Here is an 11,519-nt window from a genome sequence, read left to right on the forward strand (position 1 = left end):
GTGATATAAATTTCATTAAGCCTAGAAGTGTAGCCTACATCAACCTGTAAATGAGCATTTCTAAGGCCAGTTTTGTGCATTGAGGTAAAGTCTGACACCTCAACAATTAGGCCCACATCATTTTAGACAAATTTATTTATGTGGCCTGATATCAAAAAATTTGGCTCAGGGGCCTTTACAACCTGTACAGCACATAACACCCCCTGTCCTTAGACCCTAGACTGAAAAGTATTTCTAAATATAGCATCTTTAGGCAAACTAACATGCATTAGTGGAAAAACAAAAAAAATATACCCAGTGGATATCATTTAATCCATAGTATAAAATACAGACATTAATACCTTGTGTTGTTGAGAAAAGCTGCAGGATTAACTGAAAATTGATGCAAAAATAGACTAAAATATCATTAAAGGGAATATGGACCATTTTAATTTTTCATACTGAGGAATTGGCTTTGGCAGACTGAGCTTGTGGGGAAAACTCAAAACAATCAATACTATAGTTTATGACTACAGGACTCAGCTGTGCTGACACACTACAGCTGTAGTGGTGGGGAATCCCATATTTGAGAGTCAACAAGGGTCTTTCACTGGCTGCAGGACAGTTTAATGGTCTAAACTGGTGAACAGCTGCCCTGCTAGTGTTTTGGGGACACAGCTAAATGATGAACATTTATGCTAATTTGTTTATTCAGAGTTTTGTCAGTTGTTATAGATACTAGAAGAATGAAATGTACATTTAATATTTAACCTTGTCTGTTTGAATTTACATTTTTTTCTTAACTTTGTGGACTTTGCTAATTCCAGTGTCTTGATGTGCCTCTTGCATTATGGACACATTTTACAGGATGCATAGCCTATTACTAATCACACAGTCAGTAAATATAGTTATAAAGCTTGTACCTCAGGGAGGATACAAAGACAAACAATACGAATTAACAAAATGAGATCTCATCACAGTTTATCTGCAAGTTCCCTCAGTCTTTTATCTCAATGTCAACCACACTGCTCTGCAGAGCAGCAAACCTCTAATCTGTCCCAAACTCATGGGGCAGCTCTGTGTTGTTTCTATGTAAGCACACACTGAGCTCACTGCTGTGATCTGGTCAGTCTCCCCTCGGTTACAATAACACATGTTGCAGTTTGGTTTGTAGTCCTACTTCTGCATATCAGTCTCTGTCTGGGCTGGTATTCTGGGGAGAATCTGGCATCTGTCACAGATGCATGTATGACCCGTTTTTTTACAGCTCAACACGCCTCCCCTCTAGCACTGATGTTTTTAGAGGACTGGTGACAGGACTATATGTGTCATCCCTATAACATGTCACTGAAATACCAGGCAAATGGATTTCTTCCGTTGGGCTGATAAATAAATAAGCAGCTCTTACAGGGGCACTCCCATTTAAAATGCTATCTTCCTAAGTATAGAGATGTAGGTCAAATGACAATGTTGCAAAGGAAGCAAGGTTTTTAGATAAAACACTGCCACCTCGTGGATAAAAAGGTGACTGACAGCTGTCAGTGCAAAACCTCATGAACAGAAGATCCTGCATTATTCACCACACCATAAGTATGTAAATATACAATAATAAAATACTATTGACTCAGTTTTCATACTGATGATACAAAATAGTCAGTATGTCATAAATCAAACAATTTTAAAACATAACTTAAAATCTGCATTATAATATGCATCCAGTTTCAGGAAGCAAACTTCATTGTCTGCTTTTTTTTTTGACTAACAATATGTGGTCAAATTATTTAATCACAAAATAATTACCAATTTAAAAAAATAATAAATGTAGGCAGATATAGCTGCACACATGAAAACAAACAACTGAACTGATTACTTTATCAATGTTCTGCTACAAGACTACTTCAATTTCCCTTCAGGGAGTAGTAAAGTTTATCTGTCTACACATTTAACTAAATTACTACGCTAAGGCTTAGGAGCCAAGGTACCTGCTGATGAAATTGCAGCAAATAGTTGAAGTGAAGGTCTAATCTTTTTCTCTTTTCCTTGATGTCAAAACTATCAATGTGCTTTAGTATATCTGAAGTCCAGTGGCCACAGCACAAAAACATGGCCAAACTGTCATTGTTTACACCTCTATTAACATTTACAGGGCAGAAACACAAAGCCATTCAAAGGGTAACACAAGTCCATATTCATTTAAGAAGCAGTTTCAAATGTTTAAATACTGCTAACATTGTTCACATAGTAACAGTATTAACCTACTCTTTTGTGGTAGGTTGGGTATGCAGCCATAACAAGAAGCTGTGCTCAGAGTGGGGAAATACACGTTGATTCACAAGAACTGTAACTCACTGGAGTGTTGATCAGTCTCGATTTCTGTCCATCCAGAGTTGAAACTCTTGGCAAACGAGGAGCTCCACGATGCTGAACTGCTGATGGTTCGATGGATGCGACCATGCCTGTCGGCTCCAGATGAGCTGGAGGCCTGACTCTCCAGGAGGGGAAAGAACAAACAGTTGTCCTGATGACATGACCCTGCAAAAACACATCAACATCATGAGACAAAATGGCGATCAAGATGTGAATCCACACTACTGATATCACTTTGGTGTCTTTTTATTGTTGCTTCTATCTTAAAGGGGATCATGTCACACATTCAACCCATATCAGTTGCTTAAGTTATGGAAAAATGTACAAGCATGTGAGTTAAAAATCAGTAAAAATTTCTATCACAGCAGTCCAGCTCAATATCTTTGTTACTGCACTCATACATTTTTAACAAGCCTTTAAAATTCTTTTTAACCCACTGATACTTGATCCCAATGGAGAACAATAAGTTGTTTTATTTTTTAAACCAACTGCGTAACTCATCCGATCAAGTCGGAATTTTAATTACAATCATTAAAGCCAGTTTTAGGTGACAGAAACATCTAACAAGGAACAAATAACAAGCATAATCTTACTAAATAAAACTGCTAAGGGATAGATTATTAATTTCTGGAAGACAAAAAAAACCTAAATTGCCATGGAGATCCAGACTGAATTTATATTTTGGAAATGGAAAGAATTAAACCATTATGTAATTTTACATTTATAATAAGAAATACTATGAATATTCTAAACTATAATAATAAGTTGTTAATGAAATGAACTAATTTTTGGATACAAACAGTACTCATTCATTAATGAATGTAAAATAATTAATCAAAACAAGTATTATAGTACTTGTTTTGTCAATCCTGAATCTTAAAAAAGTCATCAACAAGCTTAAACAAATTAGTACACCATAATGAGTTACGGAAAAGACATCAGTAATCAGAGATGAGATTTTCATTCATTGTGTGTTGGTGTGTGCTCCCTCCCTCACATGTGCATTTAGCTTCATTAACACCAGCAGGAAGAGCCAGTGGGCTGCACTCAGTGCCCAATCAACGTGACTCACCAACATTCAGGGGTAATTCACATCTCAGAAATTATTCTCTACCCGCTCAACAGCGAAATCTCGTTTCAGCATCTCTTCACAATGGTCCAGGCAAGAAAACGGCCATAGCTGCCAGACCTGCTGGTGCATAGCATGTTATTGAAACTGTATATTTTAAATGTGCAGTTTAGCTTGTGACAGCAACAGCTATTACTCCCAGAGGGCAGTGTAACATGAGCCGGTGGAAATTGAGTGAGGGTGTAATATGCTGAAAGTATGTTTGAGCAATTTTAATGTGCATGTTTACTACATGTTCACTGAAGAGGGTTAATTTCTCAAACCCATGTAGCACTTAACTGGCAAACAAAAACACTACCATATAATAGATTATTTCAAATGAGCAGAAGGTCAAAGAATGAATAATGACATGGACATAGATGTGTAGGTCACTAGAGCTCTGGACCACTAGTCATAAATAAAAATTCCTTTGCCTAAAATGTGCTGTGTCCATTACAGCTGTGTAATCTAAGTGCAGTAATATACTGTCCTAAAGAGTTCGAAAGTATAAACATTAGGTAGATCGATTGATGAACAGATGCTTCCTGCATGAACTTCCTGGCAAAATGATGATTATTTATTTAAACAATTACATTTCAATGCACTAGGTCACTATATTTCACTTTCAAATAACTGTTAACCAACCTTTAACCATAAGCACCAGATCCAGACTGTCTGGGAAATACCATTACCATGACTGAATTACTACTTTGCAATAAATGTCATAAACAATTACTTGGGCAACTAACATGAGAGTAAGGCATTCTACAATATAATCAATGCATCCGCACAAACACTTTACAACATGGAAATGTCAGCACATGAGAAAACAAAAGTCATTTAGTTTGAGTGCAAGCAGGTGGACATCTTCCCCAGCAACATGTTAATTGAATAAAAGGGTGTCTGAGTCTATCTTCTTGAATACCTTTAAGCTAAAGGAGGCATACATCCAGTCAGGACAGCGGTTTTACTGCAGAATTTCCATTACAGGATGGCTACTCCAACTTGTATGTCTTACATCCTTTAAACAGCTTACATTAGTCAGCAGTGATCACTTATGGCTCCATGTATATGCTCCCATTAAATCATAACACTCCTGCCTCCATCTATCCATGCATGAGAAGATAAACGATGTGCTCCTTCGAATAAAACAATGCATTAAGAAGTCAAAATTGGAGCATTTAAATACAATTCAATTGATGAGCATGGCTGTAAAACAAGATGCAAAATAATAATTTCAAAATAAGAATTATAGACTTCCACCAAACTGATGCAGATTCGCCTGGAAATGTTAACTTCAAATCGCAGAAAGAACTCAGCTATGACAACACCTGCATTTTACTACATGTTTAGTACAAAATAAGAGTTCCAGAAAGAAGTTACCTGCCAACACAGTTAACAGGGTACATAACTAACAGTTTTATTCTATTATTCATTAGCTTAATAAATGCAAACTAGAAAGTAGAGAAAGAAAATTCATCCACCATCTTTCTCATTTACTACAAGGTTCAAAGTGTGTGCTGAAGCCAATCCTCACTGAAACTGGGTGATAGGCATGAATTAATAAAATATGGTTAAAATACCCTTGATTGAAAAAGCCAATTCTCAAATGAGTTTTTAAAATCTGATTCTCATAATTTTCTTCTCTGCACACAAGTCCTCTGTCATTCTTGACGAATCTCTTCTTTAAAAATAATTTCTGATTTATGTTTACTAGTCATTAGGGAGTGATGGCCAAAAACGTGGGGTGGATGGCTTCAGATGCTTGATGACATATATTATGCTGTGCAGCCATGACAAAAATTCCCATGAAGTGACCTATGTAATAATTTAATCATTTACAGGAATGATTTGAGGTAAGTATCCATGTAATTACCTTTAAAAAGGGCTTTTTTAAAGGTTATTTTCTAATGCAGCTTACCAACTTAACTCCTAATATATTCATTCAGTACCTCAATTTGTAAAATCAATCCTAAATGATCATTTTTTCTCAAGGAAATGAAAAGTATGTACTAACTTTTTTACGCCCATTGGTTACACATGTACTTTAACAATATTTTGCAACAGTTTTTCTAAATAACAAGCAATAACTATAATATGCAATAACAAACTCTTGAGTACATTAAAGCAGAAGGATATTGCTAAGATATTAAGCTCACAAAATGTAAGTGGGGCATTCTACAATAGGTTGTACGAATTTTTTAAACTAATTTTACTTACATGAGAAATAAATAACACAAACCACTAAACAAACATATCTTGGTAAATGACAGATCAAATTCAATATATAGCTACAGTTTTACTCCGATGTCTTAGTGAGTAATTAACTGTGTGCCTTCTTCAGAAGTGAGTTAAACCTACCTGAGGAGCTGCCAAGACCCTGTGACACCTTGGCTTCCATTGCACTTGTGCCTTCAATATAAATCCCCCATCAATAACTTTATGAAGGACAACTTGTATTAATGCGGTGCTATCTCATGAACCTGCCTTTCCCCTGGTGCAGTCCTTGAGCTGGGCTGGGAAACAGCCCAGGCAGTGCAGTAACGATAGATGGGTGGGGATTATACTGTTGACAGGCTATGAAGGGTACAACATTAAACTCTCAAGCCACTGATTGTAGAATATTGATTGAATGGAACTGCTGTATGGAGCATGAAGGGGCTTTCTCAGTGTGCAACAAATTATAACAAGAGAAGACAGCCTCCGTTAAAGGTAGGCTTGACTTGAAATCGATGGCTTTCATTTGTAGGTTAACTACAACTGTGACAGCTTTGGTTATAGTCATTTGTAATAATTTTAATTCAGGGTTTTATAATGTAATGTAAGATGCAATATTTCTAAAAAGAAAGTCCCACATTGAGTTTTCTTTTGGCATGTTTACCTTAATGTAGCTTAGTATAGTATTTCTAAGGTAATGCATACAGGACATTTCTTTAACTGGCTCTATTCCAATCCCCTGAACATTTATTGTGCTCATCATAATTGTCTAGCCTCATAGTACTTTTGATAACTTTCAAATTAGTCTGTTATAAACTTATCTAACAACTCCTGTTTCTCAGCCCTAAGAAAGAAGAAGTGGCTCTATCATTTACTATAGTAAAACAAACCTAAAAAGGCAGTTAGACAAAGCTGTGAGAGAACCAGTCTGGCTTAACTCCGGACTTCTTGTTTAATGTAATGTTCCTATTATTCAACAAGGGAAATGCCTGACTGATAGATTTCAGTAGTGGATGCATCATATTACCGTTACCTTGGTGACTGTTACATTCTCATTGTCCACCACACGATGGCGCTGTTGGACAAGCTAACACAGACCAGCACTGAGCTACATTCAAAACCCTGTCACACAAACTACAATGAACAAAAACTAAAACAGCTCATTTAACAGTTTAAACGCTATAAACAGGACCACTTATATTTTTAAGTCATTAGCTAAGTAAAATATCAGTCAGCGTTTTTATTGCTGACATTACAGTATTGTATTCTAGCATAGTAGCAGAAAATATCTATCGTGTTCATTAACGTAACGTTTTTGAACATAACCTGGCAGATTAGCCAGCCAGTCCTACAGCGACCAAAACAAACTCAGGCGGAAAATATTTTGTTTAGACTTCAGTCTTTCAAACAGCCATTCCAAATGCCGATGCGTTTAAACAAGAGGTGTGGTGACAGATAAATTGTTTGGGCAGCCTGCAGCAAAGACTGGATTTGCAGCGTAGTGATAACTAGCGCTAGCTGCCTGTTAGCTAGGATGCTAACGACATCGTAGCTAACGGAAGCTGTTAGTTACGGTGCCGTTAACGTAATGCTAAATGACCCAGCAGCCGTTAGAAGTAGAAGCTGCTGCTTCTGTTGCCTTAACTCGCAGCCCAGTAGTTTGGATTGGTACCAGTTAGGCTAAGCCCACACCTTGATAATTCATTTTCTACGTTGCCTTTTTACTGCCTCTAATAATAACTACAGTATGGGGATGTGCTTACCGTGCCTTGGGGGAGCAGCGGACGACGTTGTTGTCACTCCAGATCCTGTAAGTTAACGCTAACTTAATACAGCTTTTATTGCCCGCTGTGACACTACATAAGGCCTAATGTCTCATTTGTATCTTTGAATCAAACATATATAACGACGAACATTTATTAGATCCATGTGAATTTGATTAATCATCAGTAAGACGCCGAGAGGCCCTACTTGGTAATGTTTGGGAGGCGCTGGCTGTCTAGCCTCTGTAAACACAGGCATGTTCAGTGTGCTCCAGGCACAGGATAGTTAGGTGAAGTCTGCTTACGGTTTTTACTAAAATGTCCATGTTCCTAACAGGAAATAAGGAGACGACAATTGGCAGAGGCCGCTGAAAAGAGACAGAAAGAGGTAACTAAGTTGTTGCTGTTTGCCTTTGCATTAAGTGCCAAACACCCTCAAGACCATGTTCAGCCCATGTTCATGGTGAGCCACTGCCCTGCTTGTTTTCACTCTACCCCTGTCCTGCCCACTGCTCATTAACCAGGTGTATTCACTCAGAAGCTGGAAGATACCAATTCAGTTTCTCTTCCTCCATTCCACCTTGATCGCAGATGGTATATTCCAGCATTTGATTGACTGAACATACCTGATCCAGGCAGGTAGAGCAGCGATAGCTGGCAAACAAGCAGGGTAGTGTCCCTGCAGGAACTCGCTCCTGCTCAGGGCAGTGTATTAACTTAATACATTCAGTTTCAAAATGGTCTGGTGTATCTAGCTAAAAGTAATTTTTAATATAGATCCTACTATTGAAAGAGCAATATTTGTTGTAGTTTGTGGTGTTGTTGAATTGTGTTCCATTGCATTTAATTTCTTGTACCTTCATTGGAAATAATGGTCATTATCATGAAACAGAATTCAACATGAAATTACACTACAGACTCTGAATGTGACCACATAGGTTAACTCTACTCAAATAATCAAAACCTGATCATTATTTTTAACGCTTAAGCCCTCAGATTTTAATGCAGGTTTGTTGTGTCCGATTGCATTAGTTTTGGCTAGAGATTCCTAATATTTTGCTGAGCCTAACATTGTAGCCTTACATACACCCAATTCAAGGCAGATACACTTCACAGTGTGGCAAGTTATTTTTTTATTGTACAGAAAAGCCACTTGCACACCCGTAAGAGCCATGGTAAAGTCATGTCAAGGTAAGCAAACACTGACCACACCGAAAGCTTTTTTCGGGAAAGGTGAATCTTTTTAGACTGGCTAATATTTTAACTGCCACACCCTTCTGCTCTTTAAATCTCCTGACATCCTGACCATTCACTCCTTTACTGCTGCAGATGAAAGCCCCGAGTTCTAACAGACACAGTCACTTATTAGATCGAGGTACTATGAGAGCACTATTCACAGCAGCTTTAGTTGATTTGCCTTATTTGGCACTTGAATGCCCTTGTGCTAGTTTTGACCTGAATTGTGCTTTTTGAAAAGTTTGTGGAAACATAAATAATTATAGAAATGCTTTTGAAACACATGCATGTTTTTATGACTGCTCATTGGCCTATAGATTTTAAACCGATAAAGATATGGACACTATTTTAAGAACAAATCCATTATGTGTTAGCGCTTAATCATTTTCCACTTGCTTTTTTAGACAGCATATAGGGGTGTTAAAAACCCAGAGGCAGTCGAAAGGAAAAGGAAAAAACAGGAAGATATTGAGAAACAGACGGTGACCTCCTCTGTGTCTGGTGGTGGTGGGTTGAAGGTTAGTGTTGTGTTTACTTTCATACTTTCATATTCGTTCAGTAAAAAGTCTAGGCTTTTATGTTTCAGAGACCTCAGAAGTGTCACAAATGTCATTCCTGGGGCCCAGTGCAAAGTAATATCTGAGAACAGTCCCTGTCAGTTTGTTTAATTAATTGAGAATTTCAAAACTTTCAGATAACATGAGTAAATCTGTATGATAGTTCAGTTATAAAAACATCTATTTCTTAAAAAGAGAACATTGTTGTAATATTTTTGTTCCATTTGTTTTTTTTCTTTAGTGGCAGGTTGGCTGAAAATGCAGATTGTAAAACCAGAAGTCTTGACTCTGAAGTCCAAAACAACATGAAGTGTTGCTGTAAGATGACTTGAATGACGTTTGAACTGCTGTCACCTTTTTTTTTTTTTTTTTTTTTTAACCTTTTTTGTTTGTTTTTGTTTTGAGAAAAATCATTGTCATGATCCTTGAAAAACAATCTGAAGTAATTAAAGACACCACATCAGGAATAACTCTCTTGTTGCCAAATTATACAAGCCAGTTTGGACCTTTGACTAAGTCAGGGATGACAGAGAATGTGCAGGCAAATACATTTCTTACTTTATTAGTTTCATTAAAAAAACACTGAAGGATATAATCATACAGTTCAGTTGTGTCTTTGGTGACTGTTATTAAGACAGAGCTGTCTTCTGCTTCATCACTGCACTTTTCTTGCAGCTTTTCACAATTGAGGATCAATATTTACTGTATATCCGTTAATAGCCACATGTTTTTTTTTTTTTTTTTTTTTTTTTTTTTTTTTGTATGGATTCTCCAAAAACCCGAGTGATGCAGATGACACATTTCATAAGTTAACCGCAGTTTATGTTTACAAATCTAATTCAGTGTGTTTATAGATTAGTGTGCATTTCACCATGTCAGAGGCAACATAAAGACTATTGCAAAAGTGCTACCACTGGTTGGTGTTTACTAAACTTGTGATGCACTTTCTCTATCCCTGGTCATGACCTTTGACCAGTATGCAGCTTTCATAAACGTCCCTTATTAATAAGGACAATGCAAGGTGAAAAATGTGTCTTTGATGTTGTGCTGAGAATATATGTTTGAAAGCTTGGATTATGATCGGCACAAGATCATTTAGTTGCTAATTTGGTGATTCAAGTAGTAAGCACAAACCACATACGTGATAAAAAATTTAATAGTACAGAATACTGCTTGATAATGTAAAACAACAACCCCCTCCCAGCATAAGTGAAACATGAGTGTGGACACACCTGTAATGAGTGTACATCTTATTGCACTTTCCACTGATATTTGTGGTCAATTCTTTAATACAACAGTTTTTCTGTCTGCAAAATTTGATTTTGTTCCATTGAATTACAATGTATGCAAAACACTAACGTTAAATTAAATTATTTAAACAAGATATGAAATGTGTATGAATTGCCTTATGACAGGCTCTTGTAACACACCTGTTTGCACACAGTTTGCCAGCATTTGCTGAATAGAAAATATACTTGTTAACACTATGGTGAGAAGGATTAATATCAAAATTCAATAGAACCAAGAAGAAACCGAAGGAATAGGATAAATGAAGTGTGTATGTTGTAAAATATTTGCTTTGCTCAGCTGAGTGCTTTTTGTACAGCCTTTACTTGATCCTTAAATGCTTCTGGTGCTCTCTCCATTTTGTAGAACAGAAAGTCCAGCCAATTGCTACTGTCCAATAAATTACATTTCTGCTACTCCTGTGTGAATTTCATGTGTTAAATTACATTTTCTGGTTAAATGATCAATAGTAAAATGAGCAACATACGGCAGTTAAAATTTTTTGCTGGCAAATTTACTTTTGTGCTTACTCATAAAAGGATCGAGGTGTGTCAGGTTGAATATTTAAAATGATGTAAAACAAGAATGAAAAAGACTAAATGATGTCCCGCTTCTGGTGTTTTGTCTTTAAGCTTAATTTGTGATAAAGGACAGAAAGAGGAACTTGCCCAGTAATGTTTAGAATATCATGAAAAGACAATTGAAGTTAGGAAGACTCACGTTTTAAGAGTTTATTGAAAGTTTACATTTAAAGACAGAAATTGGACTTATTTGCCTGTGGGTCACATTACATAACACGTTACATTGATAACAACCCCACATATTCATGTTTTAAGAGAAAGGATGGACAAATTAATACACTGATAATGTAGTGCTTTTTATCTCCTATGTAAGGATTTAAACAGGGGATGATCCCTTCCATTTCAAAGATTGCAGTACCTCTAGAGGGCAGTAACACATAACTGAAGAACCAAATTAAAGGTAAAGTAAATCCTCTGAATAATA

General features: G+C 36.6%; 1 protein-coding gene across 1 annotated transcript; it reads left to right on the forward strand.

The window, feature by feature from the left end:
* The first annotated feature begins 7,003 nt into the window (after positions 1-7,003).
* svip (small VCP interacting protein) lies at positions 7,004-10,930 on the forward strand. Its single transcript, XM_026311088.1, has 4 exons — positions 7,004-7,481; positions 7,772-7,822; positions 9,075-9,188; positions 9,469-10,930. The coding sequence occupies exons 1-4, from the start codon at positions 7,419-7,421 to the stop codon at positions 9,481-9,483; spliced, it is 243 nt and encodes an 80-aa protein (XP_026166873.1). The 5' UTR covers positions 7,004-7,418; the 3' UTR covers positions 9,484-10,930.
* Positions 10,931-11,519: the final 589 nt, after the last annotated feature.

Source organism: Mastacembelus armatus, chromosome 6 (assembly GCF_900324485.2).
Source record: "Mastacembelus armatus chromosome 6, fMasArm1.2, whole genome shotgun sequence".
NCBI lineage: Eukaryota > Metazoa > Chordata > Actinopteri > Synbranchiformes > Mastacembelidae > Mastacembelus > Mastacembelus armatus.